This window comes from Alexandromys fortis, unplaced genomic scaffold (assembly GCF_014885135.2).
Source record: "Alexandromys fortis isolate MF-2015 unplaced genomic scaffold, M_Fortis_MF-2015_v1.1 scaffold_348, whole genome shotgun sequence".
Taxonomy (NCBI): Eukaryota; Metazoa; Chordata; class Mammalia; order Rodentia; family Cricetidae; genus Alexandromys; species Alexandromys fortis.
In genome coordinates this window covers 521,045-538,331 of record NW_026068223.1, presented here as the reverse complement: position 1 = coordinate 538,331, position 17,287 = coordinate 521,045, and the positions used below count along the sequence as shown (strand labels likewise).

Genomic DNA, 17,287 nt, shown 5'->3' with positions numbered 1-17,287 from the left:
ACAAACACCACCACCACACACACACACACACACACACACACACCACCACCACCACACACATACCACACACACACACCACCACACACACACACACACACCACCACACACACACACCACCACCACATACATACACCACTACACACACACACCACACACACACATACACACACCACCACACACACACACACACACACCACCACCACCGCTGATTTTAAAAGTGAGGTTTTATCTCTGATTATTGCCAAAGACTAATGAAAAAAAGAAAAGCTAAGCAGTAATTGGTGATTTAAGCTTCAACACTGCCCTCCAGTTAATCTTAATTCTAACTGTGAGTTTGAAAACATTTTTTGAGACAAGGTTTCTCTGTGTAGCCCCGACTGCCCTTGAACTCTTGAACTCGATCTGTAGACCAGGGTGGCCTTGACCTCTAACTCACAGAGATCCGCCTGCCTCTGCCTCCTGAATGCTGGGACTAAAGGCAAGGCGTAGGCCACCTCTGCCTCCTGTCCCAGAACTAGCTCTTGTAGACCAGGCTGGCCTCGAACTACCTTTTCTTTCTTAGGGTCTCACGTGGCCCAGGCTAGTTTGGAAGTGTAGCCAAGGATGACCCCAAGCTCCCGGGATTGCGGTGTCTGCCGTCCACGGATTTATGTGGTACACTACCATCTGAGCTCCAGCCCTGGCCCAGACCTGTCCTTGTGATCCTCACCTCCATATGTCGGGTCCATTGCACCAAGTCTGGGGCTCTGTGCGTCTTACCGTCTCCTAGGAGGAAGAACCAAAAGGGGGCACCCAAGAGGGCAGAATTAGGGTAGAGCTGACCTTGATCTGGAAAATGCTTTCTGTGTGCTCACTAGCCTCTCTGTTTCCAGGCAATATTTAGAGCTGTGAGTGGAGTCGCAAGAAGGGGGAGTGATGTGTGCAGTGAATGAGGCCATTGGCTCTGATTCCAGAGCCTGGTGCAGTCGCTGGAATCAGGGACGATGTGCTCCATTCACCCTTAGAGAAGGAAAGGCCGCACTCTGAGCATCTCTTTCCTCCATGCCAGTCTGAGTGGGAATAGCACAGAAACCTCTGGCTTCCCAGGTAGCAAGGAAGGGAGTTTCCAGCGGCACAGCTCGCTCTGCTAAGCAGGACGTCTCACCTCAGGTTGGCGGGGGTGGGACGGGGGCTCACCTTCTCCACAGACTCCCTTCTCCTGCGTCTCTCCCACCCCTTCTCTTCTCCGCAGTTGGGACCTCGTTGACTCCATGGTGGCAGTCTGGAATGGACAGTGGGCAGCGGCTGTCCGCCTTTTCCCTTTCCTTCTCAACCTACCTCATAGGTTGAGCTCTTACCCACTCGGAGATCTGACAGCTCCAGAGACTAAAGTCCTTTCTGGAGGGCGGGGGTCAGAGAGGTTATCTCTCTGTACTCAGGGCCTCTCAGGTCCTGGCTCTGCTCTCCAGCCTCTCTACCCTCAACCACAATGGCCAGCTTCATGCTTGCTATCTCGCTTTTAGGAGTGAATCTGAGCCTGAGGCTGGGAGGGGGACTTTGCCTCCTGGTGCTTATCACCTGGGCGCCTCCTGGCCCTCTGTAGGGAGGCTGAAGGTCAGGGAGGGGCCAGAAACGTCTTCCCGTACCTGGTATTCAGCTCTCTGAGGGCACTTGATGGGGTCTGTAGGTACATGTGTATAATGATGTTTTGTTGAGGGCTGTGTTTGTGATGTGTGACGTTGAGGTCCTTCAAGTTATTCTAGGCAGCAAGGCCCCTGAATGTCAGCTCTTCTCTACACCTTGGGTTACCACGTAAGCAGAAAGGTCAGACTCACACTTATTCACTACTGAATAGTGCCCGGGGTTGTGATGCTTCCCTTTGCCGTCCCCTGCCCATGGAACTGCAGGAAAGTGGCCAAGGCCCAGGTAACCGCCAGCACAAATAATCTGGGGAAACACACGGAACCTGAACACCGGTAGAAAGGAGGGCAGGTAAGCACTTTGAGACTTCCCTTTTGGCAAATTCCTGCTGGGGATTAACCATTAATCTTCCTCCTCCATCAGTCCAAAGATCAGCAATAGAAACAAGGTTGCAGCCACCAGAACTTCACCAGCAGCCAGATGCTACAGCAGGTGGTGATCTCAGCCAGTCCCCCACGTGGGAACCCAGGTGGGTGTCTGGTGAGGCTAGAGGGTGGGAGGCCCACACCAGTGGCAGTCTGCTGCATTGCTAGGGGGATGGAAGAACTGACAGGGTCTATGAGTAATGGTAGACAGAGAGCCTGGGTCTCCAGAGCTGTAAGGGATGGACACACAGACATAAACCAGAGACCCCAACACAGCTTTATTAGTGCCCCAAGTCAGCATTTTTTTCTAGCTAGATGTGTCAAAGCCGAGGGCAAGGGGAACAATGGGACAGGGCCTGAAGGCTGGTCTTGGGGCACAAAGCCCGGGTGACCATCACTCCACTCTCAGACGACAGCCCTGTGCTCTTGCCAGTGTCCTGGAGGCTTCCACCCTGCTTTAGCCACTGCCCCTGGCAGAGCACTGAGAGCCTCCATGGCCATCTGGAGACCCTGGCAAGGGCCGGCCCATTGGATCCACACACCAGCAGGGACCACGGCGATTCCCCTGAGAGGAACGGCACTGGGAAGAGAAGCACAGACCAGGGTGAGGTCCAAGGTTTCGAGCAGGAGAAACATCTCAGAGTTAAGAACTTTACCAAGTAACTAGAGCCCCATCCTGCTAGGCTAGAACAATAGTTTTCAAAATGTAGTTCCCAAATCAACTGCACCTGCATCCCTTTTGGGTTAGAAATGGGTGTTCTCAGCCAAGAGGGCTGAGTCAGAAAGTGCGGCCTGGACTTCAACAGCGCATATGCCTCCAGAGGGCTTTCACTTGACAGCCATGGCAAGGCCTCTGTGGAGAGGCCACTTTGGGTCTTCTACTGAAATAGTTGACCTTTGACGGTTTCTTTTCTTTCAAATCATATTTCTTTTTATTTTACTATTTATTTTGAGACGGAAGCTCAGTAAGTTTGTAGGCCAGGCAGGCCTTGCAGTTACAAGCTTCCTGATTCTTTTCATGTCTATGTGGGTCTTCAAGTTGGAAGATCCCAAAAGGCAGGGGAAGTAGCTTATGTGGATGTCCTGGTTTGTTGTTTGTGTTTTTGAAACAGGAACTCGCTCCTAGCTTTCCATCATGTACCAGCAGACCAAAGCATCCTTTCTGTATCTTTGTTTGCCACTTGTTAAGTACCCCTTCTCACTTCCTGCCAGGGACCTAGCACAGAGGAGAGGAGGCCTCTTTTACCTGCTGCTTTCTGTAGAAGCCTCTGAGGTCACAATTTGGCACATAGAGCCCGGGTGACCCCCCTCGGAAGACCTCAGTCTGGAGGTTTTGCAGTATGGAATCCAAGTGTCTGCGGCAAGGACCCTAGAGAGGAACAGGGGTGGGTGGGGACGGTGCTCAGAATTGCAGGAACCTGCCTGGTCCAGACTTCCTTAAGTCTGTGGAGCAGTCTCCAGTGGAAATCTCCAGCCTGCTGCCTCCCTGCCAACCCTACACGCACCATCTCAGTGTCTTGAACAGCCCCTGGATTGGGCCTTATAGGGGTGGTGGAGGTCCCTGGATTCTTCTGCCGGTCTCTGTGGCTTGTATCACGTTGGCGGGAGGCACCTCCATGGGGTTTCCTTTCTTTTATAGTCTCCTCTGTGGCCACAGGAAGAAGGGGAGAAGAAATCAGAAGTCGGCCAAGGCCAAAGACTAGCTCTGCAATAGCCTTGGTCCCTCTCTGCTGGTTAAAGTGAGAGCAACTGCTGGATTTATGAACTAAAAGTAGCCAGCTTTTTTCTCCTAGTCTTACTCTGGCTGCTATTTCTTCCTCTAAAAAATAATTATTCTGTGGGTATGATGTTGGAGAAGTTATTTTAAGGAGTTACTTTTTTAAAAAAATTTATTTATTATGTATACAACATTCCTTCCATGTATGCTTGCAGGCCAGAAGAGGGCACCAGATATCATTATAGATGGTTGTGAGCCATCATGTGGTTGCTGGGAATTGAACTCACGATCTCTGGAAGAGCAGTCAGTGCTCTTAACCTCTGAGCCATCTCTCCAGCCCCCAGGAGTTACTTTTTTTAATGTTGTATTTGTTTAATTCTGTGAAGCTGTGATACTTTGCCTGTCTAGAACACCTGATGGTCTAGTAAAACCTGAAAGCCAATAGCACGGCAGGAAAAAGTGTAGGCGGGGCTGGCAGGCAGAGAGAATATATAGAAGGTGAAAACTGGGAGAAGAGGTTCTGGAGAAGTAGCAGCCCGAGAAGGAGGAGGACACCAGGGGCCAGCCATCCAGCTACACAGCAATCCACAGAGGAAGAATAAGATTTAAGGAAGTAAGAGAAAGGGAAAAGCCCAGAGACAAAAAAGTAGACGGGATAATATAAGTTTAAGGAAAGCTGGCGAGAAACAAGCCAAGCTAAGGCCGTATGATTACAACTAAGAATAAGCCTCCATGTGTGATTGATTCATTTGGGAGCTGGGTGGCCGGCCCTCCAAAAGTCCAAAGAGCTCAGCAGCCGGGCGATGATGACGCATGCCTTTAATCCCAGCACTCGGGAGGCAGAGGCAGGCGGATCTCTGTGAGTTAGAGACCAGCCTGGTCTACAGAGCTAGTTCCAGGACAGGCTCCAAAGACACAGAGAAACCCTGTCTCAATAATAATAATAATAATAATAACAAAGAGCTCATCATTCTATTACTACTATAGCATGTGGTGTACACCTATAATCCCAGCCCTTGGAAGGCTTAGGCAAGAGGATTGCCACAAACTCAAGGCCAGTCTGGTCTACTCAGCAGGGGCTGAAGAGACTGTTCAGCTGTTAAGAGCACTGGCTACTCTTCCAGAGGACCAGAGTTTGATTTCCAGCATCCTCATTTTGTCTCACTTTTGGGGCCCATGTGATACACAGAAACAGATACAGGCAAAACACCCACACATGTGAAATAAAGGTAAAATCCTATGGATAATATTTCCCAGAGCAACTGCTCCCCTTGCCCCCACCCCCCCACCCCCGCCCCGGCCCCACAGGGTTTCTCTGTGTAGGCTTGCTTGGCTGTCCTGGAACTAGCTCTGTAGTCCAGGCTGGCCTTGAACTCACAGAGATCCACCAGTCTCTGCCTCCTGAGTGCTTAGATTAAAGGCATAGGCTACCACTGCCTGGCCCTCCAGAGCCATTTTAAGTCTTATAAGAGAGAGCATTTTGGAAAGCAAAAGCTCAAGCTAACACAAAGCACTTTTAGACCTTCTGTGAAAAGACTTGCCTATTCCACTGGAGGCCAGAAGAGGGCACACCAAGCCAGGGAGATGGAGAGAAGAACTGTGTGTGGGGGGGAGGTTGTCCAAAGGAACCCAAAGGAATGTGTGTCCCTATTGTGACCCCTCCAGTGACTTCGTCCACCCTCCCAGGCCTGATATATAGTTACTTTGAGGGCCTTTTCACCTCTAGTGGTGAAGGAGCATCTGGATTCAACCCTAACCAGGACGCATTGAAGATGGCAAAGGGGCAGGAAATTAGAGGCTTCGAAACTTCAGGCTGCACCAGTCCTGGAGAGGTTCTGGGTGCTCTCAGGAGAGCTCAGGACTGGGAAGGGGCGAAAGAAGTCAGGGCTAGGAAAAGGCTGGGGAAAAACGGCAGCGTGCCAAAGATAAATTCTCATACTTTTTCTTTTCTCCACTCCCTCTGCAGTCTTCTCAGTCCTCATTCCCTGGGTACCACGTCTTCCTCAGACTTTGTACCTCACTCCATGCATTTAGTGCCAAACTGTGGTGATGCTTCAAATTGCCGTTTTCAACCAAAACACACCTTCTGAGAGGAGTGCTAGAAGCCTGAGCTCTGACACTAAAGAATGGGATTCCAACACCCGCACATATGTGAGTGTGTGTGTATGAGAGACAGACAGAGACAGAGAGAATGTGTCCACAATTGAGATAGGGTCCCATGTAGTTTAGGGTGCCTAATACCATGTAGCCAAAGATGATGCTGATTGACCTTCCTGCCTATACCCCCTAGGTGCCCGAATTACATGCATGCAATACCAGTGATCCGAATTCATTTATCATCCCTTTCTATGGAAGACCCAAGGACTCTTCCTATCTTCCAGCGTCCAGTTCCCTCCTCACCCCCCATCTTTTGAGTGCTGACTCACTCTGTTCCCACCCGCCCAATGACTCAGTCTCTTGGGCTCATCCCTGGGGTAGGGTGGGGCAGAGGGGGGCATTCAGTTCTGACCAGGTTTAAATAACAAGGCTGATTTGGCAGATTTCTTCTTTCCCACCTCTCTGGCTCTCTCCAGGCCCTCCAGGGTCTGTCCACTCTCCCCAGTCTAGACTGACTCAGTATCTTTTCTTCTAGATTTCAGGGATCAGGTACTTCCAACACTGGCACAGAACGAGGAGCAGGAGGTATTTGCCAACGTGTGGAACTGGAGTCTGAGGTTCCCTTTCCTCCTCCTCCGTTTGGAATCTAGGTCCTGTCTCAGCGTGGGCCACTAGAGTGGTGGAGATAGCTAAAACTGAAACTCTGCAGCCTCCTCCTACATGTGCCTTTCCCTCAGGAGAAAAGAAATAGGGAAAGGGAGAGTGGGGAGTCCGGTTTCCCTCATTCTCAGGTGTCCCTAGCCACATGCAGCCTCAAAGCTGTTCCCTGATCTTTCCACTTCATGGTCCGCTCAAGGCCTGGGAGGGATCAATGGGCCGGTCCCACAGGCTCGAAGTTGCCCACCTGCATCGATCCAGATTCCTGCCAGGAGAGACTAACGTCTGTCTCAGGTGGGCAGGTGGAAGGCGGAGTGGGACGTGAACTCACCCGACGGCCCCCTGGAGCGTTGACAGCGGCCCTGGCCCATCAGCAGAGCCCGCAAAGGTGTCTCTTCGTTTTCTCGCGGTTGGCACTGCAGTCCTGGGGCACACTTAGGGATGTAGACCCCGCACGGTTGCCCTTCTCTCCGGAGGCAACCCCCGGCTTCTGCACAGCCCTCTGCATGCGACCCTGCATCTTCCTCCTCCACGCAGCCCCCACGACAGTTGGTCTGCACCCCCGACCCTGAGCCGGCAGCGAGTAACAGGGTTAGCAACAACAGCAGCGGTAGAGGCGGCAGCCTGTCTCGGGTCATGGTCAGTGTTTTTGCCCAGTGCACTCCTTCCAGAGTGTAATGTGGCTGCTGCGGGGCCGTTGCTCCTCTGCTTTAAGAAGCAGCCCTTAAAAACCCCTCCCTTGAAAGCCAGGTGAAGCGGGAGGGAAAGAGGGCAGGGTCTCATTCCCTAAACCGGGTGGACTGGAGGGCCACCCACCTGGGTCCATCCGGCTCTCCCCTCAGCTGCTGTTTACTTCCCAAATTGTTCTGATTTTTTTTCTTGCTTTGTTCCTGGGAATCTCGCCCAGAATTTGGGAGCTGTTCATCTGGCTGAAGGGGCTGTGGGATAGGGAGGAGTGCAGGGAAGGACAGTGAACCCTGAAATCCAGTTAGCACGCCTGTTTGCACAGGAAGATGAAGGACCGATAGAAACCCCTTCGGAATGGAAGGCTGAGGGCTAAGTGTGAACCCAAAAGGAATCATGCTGGGGGATAAACACTAGAAGAGACCCAATTGGCCTCTGGGCAGAAGCTCCTACCATCGTCAAGAAGCAGACCTAGGAAGAAAGGGACGAAGTCTCCTGGCCTGTGTCTGTGGAAAAAAAAAATCGAGAGACTCCATCCCTAGTCTTTTGGGAAGATAAAAAGGCTGGGGAGCCGCAGGGAAATGAGGAGGATTATGAGAAATGCAGTGGCAGGGAAGGGGATCCTGATCCTGGGGGGTGTGGGGAAAAGCAGGGAATCATACTCTAGATGTGTTTAGGGATGGTCGTCTGGCCAGTCCTCACTGCCTCTCTGTCCTTGAGGTTAGCTTGTCCCTCCTTACTCTCCTTTCTCTCTCTGGATTCCTCAGATTGGTCTGTGCCCACAGGGTTGGGGGAGGGACTGACCAGGGGATTTCAGTCTCTCTATGTTCATTTGCCTGGCGGTCACCAATGGGCCAATCATCCCTAGGCATGGGTGAGCCAGTCCCCAGTACTACCTTAAAGTCTCAAGGAAGAAGAAGGATTGCTCCATTCACACACAAACATACAGACACACACACACACACTCACATCCCCACCCCCACACCCCACACACTCACACATACACACCCCACACACACTCTCACATACACACACACACACACACACACACAATTCTGAGTTACGCAACAGCAATCTCATTCTTTCCTAAAACAAGGGCTCTGGGCAGTGACTAAGAGTAAATGCTGGGCCCCCAAGCAAGAACATTAGCAAGGACTTCCTGAGCTTTTTAAGCAAATACAAAAATAAAAAGAACCTCCCCTGGCTACTCTGAGATTTTAAGACTAGCAGCATTTTTTTTGGAAAGTGATGATTTCCCGTTACCATGAGATACAGATACAGAGCAGGAAAAAGTGACAGCTATCTTCCACCAAGGTCCTGGAGCCTGCTTTCTGTGTTCTGACCCAGAGTAGAGAGCGTGGTTCCTATCCAAACTTTTATCCCTCTTATTTATTTATTCTTCCACTGCAAATGCTTCTGGCTAGGGCCTCTCTTAATGGATTCATGTTCCCTGCTTCTGAATATGTGAAAAAGTCTATGGAAGGCTGGGAAGGAGGACAACGACTCCTTGCTGGGGTCTCAGTGAGTCTTTTGAAGGACCCCCGTGTTCCACTAATGCCTAGCACCCACCACTGCGTCCTGTCCCTCCCCAATTTCCCTTCCTGTGGTTCTCTGCTCCCAGGGCTGTCTTGGTCCCTCTCTGCACCACTGCACAGTGCAGGAATCCACTTATTTTGGCGGGAATGGCAGGAACGTCCCCTTTCTTCATCCTTCAGGTGTGAGTGTCCAGAGATGCAGGACTGTTCCTGCCGGGGTACAAGTCTCCCTGAGGAGAGAAGTCCTTCAATTCTGCTAGTTCTCCTTTTGGGATGCCATCTGCCTTAGCACAGCGTGTGGAGTCTGCATGAGAATCTTTGCGGAGAAGCTGGTACCAGGGCTGACCTGGAAATTGGCCTCGGCCTATGATGTAGGTTTGCCCGTACACTTGGGAGGGACTCCTGTCACACACCACACATTTCTCATTACTGAAGCTCAATCTCACACGTCCATGCATCCCCAGGCACCGACGTCCTTTGGATAACGCGGGGTAGAGGGAAAGGACTGCCTGAACTATTTTCAGCTCTAAGTTTGACAAGAAGGCTGCATACCTGGGCAGGGAGAGAACATAGGTCTGGAGCAGGCCTGTTGGGATAGCCATAGCTGGAGTCCAGCCTGTTTCCCACCATTGCCTGTCCTGCTGACGTGCTGTCCTGGTTAAGTAATGGGCTCTTCTCAAAAGCATTGGGGTGCTCCACATGCATCCCCTCACCACAGAGCTCAGCTCTCACTCAGCATCTTAACCCTGAGGGTGGAGCTCTGTGAACGCCAGTTCAGCCAGCTAGCTGGGTCACCTTCCCCTGCAGCTTCTCATCTTGTGTCTGATAAAGGGACGTTAAGGGAGGCATAATTGGTTTTTCTTTTTCTTTTTTTTCGAGAATGGGTATCTCTGTAGTTTTGGAGCCTTTCCTAGAACTAGCTCTTGTAGACCAGGCTGGCCTCGAACTCACAGAGATCTGCCTGCCTCTGCCTCCTGAGTTCTGGGATTAAAGGTGTGTGCCAGGGCTGGAGAGATGGCTCAGTGGTTAAGAGCATTGGATGCTCTTCCAGAGGACCAGAGTTCAATTCCCAGCACCCACATGGCAGCTCACAACTGTCTGTAACTCCAGATCCAGGGGGCCTATACCCTCATACAGACATATATGAAGTCAAATGTGTATTAAATAAATAAATTAAAAAAAATAAAGGTGTGCGCCACCACTGCCCATAATTGGTTTTTCAAAGATAATTTCCTTCCCAAGTCTCCAAGCTTTAGGCTCAAGGGAACTAAACCCATTCTGGATTCTGCCACCTCTTGACCATCTGTGTGGCCATTTTGTATCTTTATACCTTTTGTTTGTTTTGTTTTTTTGAGACAGGGATAGTCTTGACTATCCTAGAACTCACTCTGTAGATCAGGCTGGCCTCGAATTTACAGAGATCCGTCTGCCTCTGCCTCAGCCTCCTGAGTGCTGGGATTAAAGGCATGCACCACCATGCAGGCAGAACAGGCCTTTTTTATATGTCACTGGCTCTTGAATAATGATGTGCAGAGTTTTTATTAATTATGAAAGCTTGACCCTAGCTTAGGCTTATTCCCAACTAGCTCTTAAAACTTAAATTAACTTGTTTATAAAATCTGAGTTTTGCCACATTGACTCTCTCCTCACAACTGTATGACTTCCTCCACATCTGGCTGGTGAATCTCTTGTGCCTCAGATTCTTTTCCAGAGTTTCTATCTCTTCCTGGAAGTCCCACTTATCCTCCCCTGCCTAGCTATTGGCCATTCAGCTCTTTATTGAGAAGGAGCCTTAGGCAGGTGAGGAAGGACAGAAACACATCATCACACTGTATAAAAAGATCATCTCCACAAGGGCTGGGAGGGATGGTAGGGAACACAGGCAGAGAGCCCAAGGTGGAGGAGCAGGGAGGTGCATGTGTGTATATGTGTGTACTTACGTGTTCTAGATTCCGCTTGCCTTGAGGACACCAGTGAGAGGAGAGCTGAGAATGGAGCAGAGTCACGCTCTGGGAGTTAGGAATGATCAGTGAACAAAAAGTAGCATGTGGAGATCTGTAAACTGCTTTGTGTAGTTAAATGAATAAAAACAGATGTAGCTATTTTTACATGAAATTATTAAATATATTTACAGAACACCTGCTTACATGACTGTAACTGGAAGATGTGGACACAATGGAGATTGTGCTCCCAAGGAATTTAGTGTTGCCGTTTGTTGATCCACTGCATCTTTAAAAACAAACTAATTGATTTGATTAATATGCTACACGTTAATGGAGTACCATGTGAGGTTTTTTTTACATTTTTTATTGATTTTTATTGAGCTCTACATTTTTTCTCTACTCCCCTCCCTGCCTCCCCCCTCCCCCAAGGTCTCCATGCTCCCAATTTACTCAAGAGATCTTGTCTTTTTCTTTTGCTTTTTCTTTCTTTTTTGGATTTTCAAGACAGGGTTTCTCCAAAGCTTTTTGGTTCCTGTCCTGGAACTAGCTCTTGTAGACCAGGCTGGCCTCGAACTCACAGAGATCTGCCTGCCTCTGCCTCCCGAGTGCGCCACCACCGCCTGGCAATCTTGTCTTTTTCTATTTTCTACTTCCCATGTAGATTATATCTCTGTAAGTCTCTCTTACTGTCCGCATTGTTGTCTAAATTCTCTGGGATTGTGGTTTGTAGGCTGGCTTTCTTTGCTTTATGTTTAAAAACCACCTATGAGTGAGTACATGTGATAATTGTCTTTCTGTGTCTGGGTTACCTCGCTCAAAATAATGTTTTCTAGCTCCATCTATTTTTCTGCAAAATTCAAGCTGTTGTTATTTTTTCTGCTGTGTAGTACTCCATTGTGTAAATGTACCACATTTTCCTTATCCATTCTTCAGTCGAGGATCATTTATGTTGTTTCCAGATTCTGGATATGACAAACAAAGCTGCTATGAACATAGTTGAGCACATATCCTTGTGCCATGATTGAGCATCCTTTGGATATATCCCCAAAAGTGGTATTACTGGGACTTGAGGAAGATTGTTTCCTAAATTTTCTGAGAAATTGCCACACTGACATCCAACAGAGGAATCTAAAATGGCTGAAAGACACTTAAGGAAATGTTCAACATCCTTAGTCATCAGAGAAATGCAAATCAAAACAACTCTGAGATTCCATCTTACACCTGTAAGAATGGCCAAGATCAAAAACACTCATGACAACTTATGCTGGAGAGGTTGTGGGTAAAAGGGAACATTTCTGCATTGCTGGTGGGAATGCAAGCTGGTGTAGCCCCTTTGGATGTTTGTCAGGCATTCTAGGCTGTAGGCTCAAAGTGCATACCCCAGTGTTGCAGAGGAACTTTGGGTGACTGTTCATGCAGTCAGCTGTTTTTGTCATTTCTCACAATTTTTGGAAGTCGCGTGCTCACATTTTCTGCTTATTCAGTTAAAATTATTTCCTTCTTGGGTCTCTGAGGGAGTTGAAGACTAGATAGTTATAGTTGTAGTTTTCCTGTTTACCTGATGCAGAAAGCAAGTTATGATAGAAAACAAATTAGGTGCAAGATTTTGGACTCAGCAAGATAAGATAGATAATGGAGTATTTTCTCTGAATTTGTCAAATGCAAATGGACTAGACATTGCTGATGCATTTATTGACTGTATATATTATATGTAGTTATTGAACTTAATGTATATAGTTTTTCTTATATTAGTTCTAGCCTTCTTTTTTATTTTAGACAAAAAAGGGAAATGTAGTAATATATTTCATTTGTATTTTAATAAATAAAGCTTGCCTGAAGGTCAGTGCAAAACAGTCACACTAGTCAATCATACAAGTCAGGCAGTGGTGGCACATGCGTTGAATCCCAGCAGCTACACTAGTCAGCCATAGAGGCTGGGTGGTGGTGGTGGTGCACGCCTTTAACCCCAGCACCAGAGAGGAATATAAGGCAGGATGAGACAGTAACTCGCTTTTTTTAAGTCTGAAGATTTCAAAGAAGTAAGAGCTCTCTAGTGGCTGCTTTTGCTTTTCTCATCTTCAGGTTGTATATCTGTCTGAGTTTTTATTATTCATGCTCAGGGATTATTCTGAGCTTGGAGGGAGACGAGACACAATGACACACACACACACACACACACCACACTGATCTGAATAAATGAGGTGCTAGGTCTGGTGAGATGACTCAGAGGAGAAAGGCGTTTGTTGCCAAACCTGAAGACCTCTGTTCAACCCCTGGCCCCACCTGGTGGAAGGAAAGAACCAAGTCCTGCAAGTTGTCCTCTGAGCTATACACATAGGCCAAGCCAGCCATGCACCCCCACCCAGTCCAATAAACAAATTAGTAAGCCGGGCGATGGTGGCGCACGCCTTTAATCCCAGCACTCGGGAGGCAGAGGCAGGCGGATCTCTGTGAGTTCGAGGCCAGCCTGGTCTACAGAGCTAGTTCCAGGACAGGCTCCAAAGCCACAGAGAAACCCTGTCTCAAAAAACCAAAAAAAAAAAAAAAAAAAAAAAAAAAAACCAAATTAGTAAATGTGCATTTCACCACACCTGACACTTAAAAATACATAAATAAACGAGGTGCTGCAGAAGAGGGCACTGGGATTAGGCTGTGCTTGCCTTTAGGTTATTCTACATTGTGTAAGGCAGTGGCTTCAGGCTTTGTCTGCCTTGGCTCTAGTGTGATTGCAAAGGAAGACGGCTCTACACACACATACACACACACACACACACACACACACACACCATCAGCACCACTCATGAGACCTAGCTTCATAATTTATTCCTCAGTGAAAGGTTGCACTGGAGAGATGGCTCAGCGGTTATGAGCACTGACTACTCTTCCAGAGGACCAAGGTCAGTTCCTAGAATCCACACGGCAGCTCACACTGTCTGTGACTCTCACGTATGGTGCACAGATATATATGCAGGCAAGGCACATAAAATAAATTACTTTTAAAAAAGTGAAAAGTCCCACCGTCTAAATGTATCCAAGTATAATAGATGGAGAACATATGCTCAGTAGGTGTATTAAAATCACTTACGTATCACCAGGCTGAACCTATCAAATATACTCAGACCTAGAAAGGGTGCAATACCCTCAGCTGGACCCCATAATAAGGAGGACATCTAACACTGTGATGACAAGGTCCCCACCCTGTGTGTGTGCCTGTCCCCAGAGCTTTAGTTCCCTCAGCTCAGGTCCCCTGCTTATGAAACCTACTCAGATCACTGTTTGTCCGTCAGTTCACCCAAATCCAGCCCTGTATTTTTGCCCCTGAGGCTGGACTCAGCCCTGTGACCTGCTGCTTGGCGCTAAAGCAGCAGCGGTGGCTGCCTTCCAGGCTGCATCTCCAGCAGCCTTCTAGCTGGGTCTGTCCTCTGGCTGCGGGGTAACTTTTCAGTAATCTGGTAGCTCTCTCTGTCCCTAGCAAGGCCTCTGAACTTTTGAATTATGTTGGGGCTTCTTTAACCCTTTTGTCGCCACAGCATAACCTACATATGTATACACATGATGTGGAAAGTGTGTCCTAAGAGTTAGTGATTAATACTGAAGTAAAAAAACCTGAGCTTGCTAAAAGCCCATTATTCATGTAAATTGTGGCCAATGAAACCGACATAACTTGTTAATTTATTGATATTCAATAAATTCCGAAGTGTAAATACACGAATATGTTTGTTCATGTTTCTGACACAGGGTACTAAAGACAGAGGGTGAGTCTCGGGAGCAAAATATGAAAGTCATCCAAGATTCCAAATTCCTCCCAAAGGCAACTACAGCTTTTATAGGAGATGCGAGATAAAGGTTAAGTGTCCTTTCCAGTATCTTCTGACCTGACCTAATTTTCCCACCAAGTCCTCTGTTCCCAAACAGCACTGGGTTCCATCTCACTGTGCTTTTTGCCTCTTAAGTTCTCTCCTGTTCTGGAACGTCCTTCCTGGAATGAACGAATTTGATGCAAAGTGGCGCTCTGGAGAGAAGAAAACATGAATCAGCCGAGCGCGGCCGCTGTGGAGCTCGGCCTGTGGTTGCTCACGCGTAAAAATGAGGTCATTTTAAGAACCCTGTCCCCCACCCCGAAGGTAGTTACCGGGACCAAAAGACACACCAGTAAAACATCACTTCTTGCTCTAATACTGCGACGCTTGCGCGGGCACAGTGACCTGCTCCGCCCTAAGGGAGCCGCCCCTTGATCGCCTCCCGGAGCTCCTGGCGCCCACGGTGGCGTCCCGGCCGCCAAGTCGCTTCCCCCACCCTCCCAACACCAAGGTTCCTCAGACGCTGCCGAGTGTAGGTACCCGGTTTACCGGGCCGCGCCCCATACAGCTTGAGCCCTGCGATTGGTTGATGTGAGTGTCCGTCTACAGAAACCATTGCAGATTGGTCAGATTTGGCGTGGGGGGCGGGCCTCGCAGAGCATAGGAAGGGCGGGGACCCGGATGTGTGTGGTGGCGGCGGCCGAAGAGCTACAGCGCGGAGCTGAGAGGCCTATGGATGAGGAGGACGCGGCGGCCCCGGTAGGCGGGGATCGGGGGCGGGGTCCCGGAGGCCTCGGTCCCTGCAGATCTCGAGGCGGGGGTCCTGGAAGATGGCTCCGGGCTCAGGGGCGGGGCCGGGGCGCTGGTCACTAGTGTTCCTCCCGCCGCGCACGCTCCCTCGGTGCGGGGCCTGTGGAGACCGGGCGGAGCCGCACTGACAGGTTCAGGCCGGGTGGCCCCTGGGTCTCCCCTGAGTGACCGACGGTGCTGAGGCAGCGCCAGGACCCAGCGCGGCTGCTGCTGGTCGGGGCTGAGGCTACCGCGTTCTCCAAGATCCGAGTCTTCAAGTCTGGGGCTCCAGCTTCTACCTGGGTTTAAGTCCTGGCCCGGGGCCCGGAAGGGGAGCCCTGGTGCTGTGCCACAGGTGTCGCCTCGGCTGGAGCATGTGTGGTCTGCAGCTCCCTCTGAACAGTCCAGATGTGCACACTGGTTTCGAACTGAGCTTAGCCTAGGTTTGCTAAGCATCTACTGTGTGTGTGGGGGGGGCGCCGTGCCAGGTGTTTGGGGGTGTGAAGAAAAGATTTCTCCATTCTTTTCCCACTTTTGACTCTCTGGAAAATTTTATTCATTCATTCATTTATTGGCCTTGAGGGTTGTCTAAATACCAAGAGAGTCCCATTCCTTTTCTCCTTCGCTGCTGCCATTTTGGTGGCTGTCACCCTCTGAACTGCTGTCACACTGCAGTAGGGAATGGGGGTTAATTGTTGTTTGTTTGGTTGGTTTTTCGAGACAGGGTTTCCCTGTAGCTTTGGAGCCTGGATCACGCTGGCCTCGAACTCACAGAGATCCTCCTGCCTCTACCTCCCGAGTGCTGGGATTTAGGCCACCACTGTCCGGCTGATAGGTTCTTTTTTCTTTTGTTTGAGACAAGGCCTCACTATGTAGCCTTGGCTGGCCTAGCATACACTATGTAGACCAGACTGTTCTAGTACTCAGAGATCCATTTGCCTCCGTCTGGGGTTAAAAGTGCTAGAATGATTGCCAGGCTAGAATGATTGGCACATGACCTCAATCCCAGCACTCTGGAGGCAGAAGCAGGTGGATTTCTGCAAGTTTGAGGCCAGCCTGGTCTACAGACTGCGTGAGTTCCAGGACAGCCAGGAATAAATGAAGAAATTCTGTCTCAAAATAACAAAATAAACAAACAAAACAAAACAAAAACAAAACAAAAGGTGCTGGGATTATGGGCAGGTGAGATGGCTTGGTGGTTAAGAGCACTGGCTTGCTGGGCATGGTGGCACACACCTTTCTAGCACTCGGGGGGCAGAGGCAGGCAGATCTCTGCTAGTTCGAGGCCAGCCTGGTCTACAGTGTGAGTTCCAGGACAGGGAGGACTACGCAGAGAAACCCTGTCTTGACACACACACACCCCGGAAAAAAAAAAGCACTGGCTTCTCTCCCAGAGGTCCCAGGGTTCAATTCCCAGATTCAGTTTCCACATGGCAGCTCACAACTGTCTGCAATTCCAGTTCCAGATGATCTGATACCCTCTTCTGGTCTCCGAAGGCACCAGGCATATACAGTATGCACAGACATACATGCAGGAAAACACCCATTCACAGAAAGATAATAAAAAAAATTTAAAAACTGCTCAGACTAAAGACAAGTACCGTCATACCCAGCAAGATTTTATATGTTTTAAAATCATACTGTTTCTCACTTAAAATGTCACAGAGGTTTCTCACTATCCTAAAATAAAACTTAACTGCTGACTGGATAGTCCTTAGCCTTATTCACCTTCTGTCTTTCTCTACCAGACACTTTTTTCTACCCAAGGGCCTGTGCCTCGACGACTGCTTCTTCTTGTACTCTCATATTGCCTCTTTCCCCTCCAGCTTACATGCAGTACTTCTGACACTGTCCCCATCCACTGTCTGCTACATCTCTCTGTTTTCCTCTGGCTAAAATGGCCATTTCTGCTTATTACCTGCTATGCTTCCTCATGCCCATGATTGGAAACTCTGTGAGAACATCTATACTTTTTTCTCCTTTTTTTTTTATTTATTAAAGATTTCTGTCTCTTCCCCAC

The 17,287-nt window shown here is 49.2% G+C and overlaps 3 protein-coding genes and 1 long non-coding RNA gene across 7 annotated transcripts in view; 2 read left to right on the top strand and 2 right to left on the bottom strand.

The window, feature by feature from the left end:
• Window positions 1-1,399, bottom strand: part of Soat2 (sterol O-acyltransferase 2) — a 16,030-nt gene extending 14,631 nt beyond the window's left edge. The window contains exons 1-2 of one of the 2 annotated variants that reach the window (XM_050130629.1): window positions 1,177-1,399; window positions 710-765 (exon numbers count right to left, since the gene is read on the bottom strand). In XM_050130629.1, the coding sequence (XP_049986586.1) occupies window positions 710-765; window positions 1,177-1,252 (132 nt within the window). In that variant the 5' untranslated portion in view covers window positions 1,253-1,399. The remainder of the gene's footprint in view (window positions 1-709; window positions 766-1,176) is intronic. The other variant, XM_050130630.1, reaches the window with a different exon arrangement.
• The window catches only part of LOC126493604 (uncharacterized), a 7,680-nt gene extending 839 nt beyond the window's left edge, over window positions 1-6,841 (top strand). For 2 of the 3 annotated variants that reach the window (XR_007589839.1, XR_007589841.1), the window contains exons 2-4: window positions 2,044-2,149; window positions 5,729-5,913; window positions 6,395-6,841. This is a non-coding gene — a long non-coding RNA (uncharacterized lncRNA). Of the gene's footprint in view, window positions 1-1,591; window positions 1,972-2,043; window positions 2,150-5,728; window positions 5,914-6,394 lie in introns of those variants that run through there. The other variant, XR_007589840.1, reaches the window with a different exon arrangement.
• Igfbp6 (insulin like growth factor binding protein 6) lies at window positions 2,300-8,197 on the bottom strand. Its single transcript, XM_050130632.1, has 4 exons — window positions 6,848-8,197; window positions 3,551-3,690; window positions 3,292-3,414; window positions 2,300-2,625 (listed from the first exon to the last, which is right to left on the bottom strand). The coding sequence occupies exons 1-4, from the start codon at window positions 7,152-7,154 to the stop codon at window positions 2,503-2,505; spliced, it is 693 nt and encodes a 230-aa protein (XP_049986589.1). The 5' UTR covers window positions 7,155-8,197; the 3' UTR covers window positions 2,300-2,502.
• A 6,909-nt stretch (window positions 8,198-15,106) lies between these two features.
• Spryd3 (SPRY domain containing 3) overlaps window positions 15,107-17,287 on the top strand; it is a 22,328-nt gene continuing 20,147 nt past the window's right edge. The window contains exon 1 of the mRNA XM_050130631.1: window positions 15,107-15,237. Within this exon, the coding sequence (XP_049986588.1) occupies window positions 15,215-15,237 (23 nt within the window). The 5' untranslated portion in view covers window positions 15,107-15,214. The remainder of the gene's footprint in view (window positions 15,238-17,287) is intronic.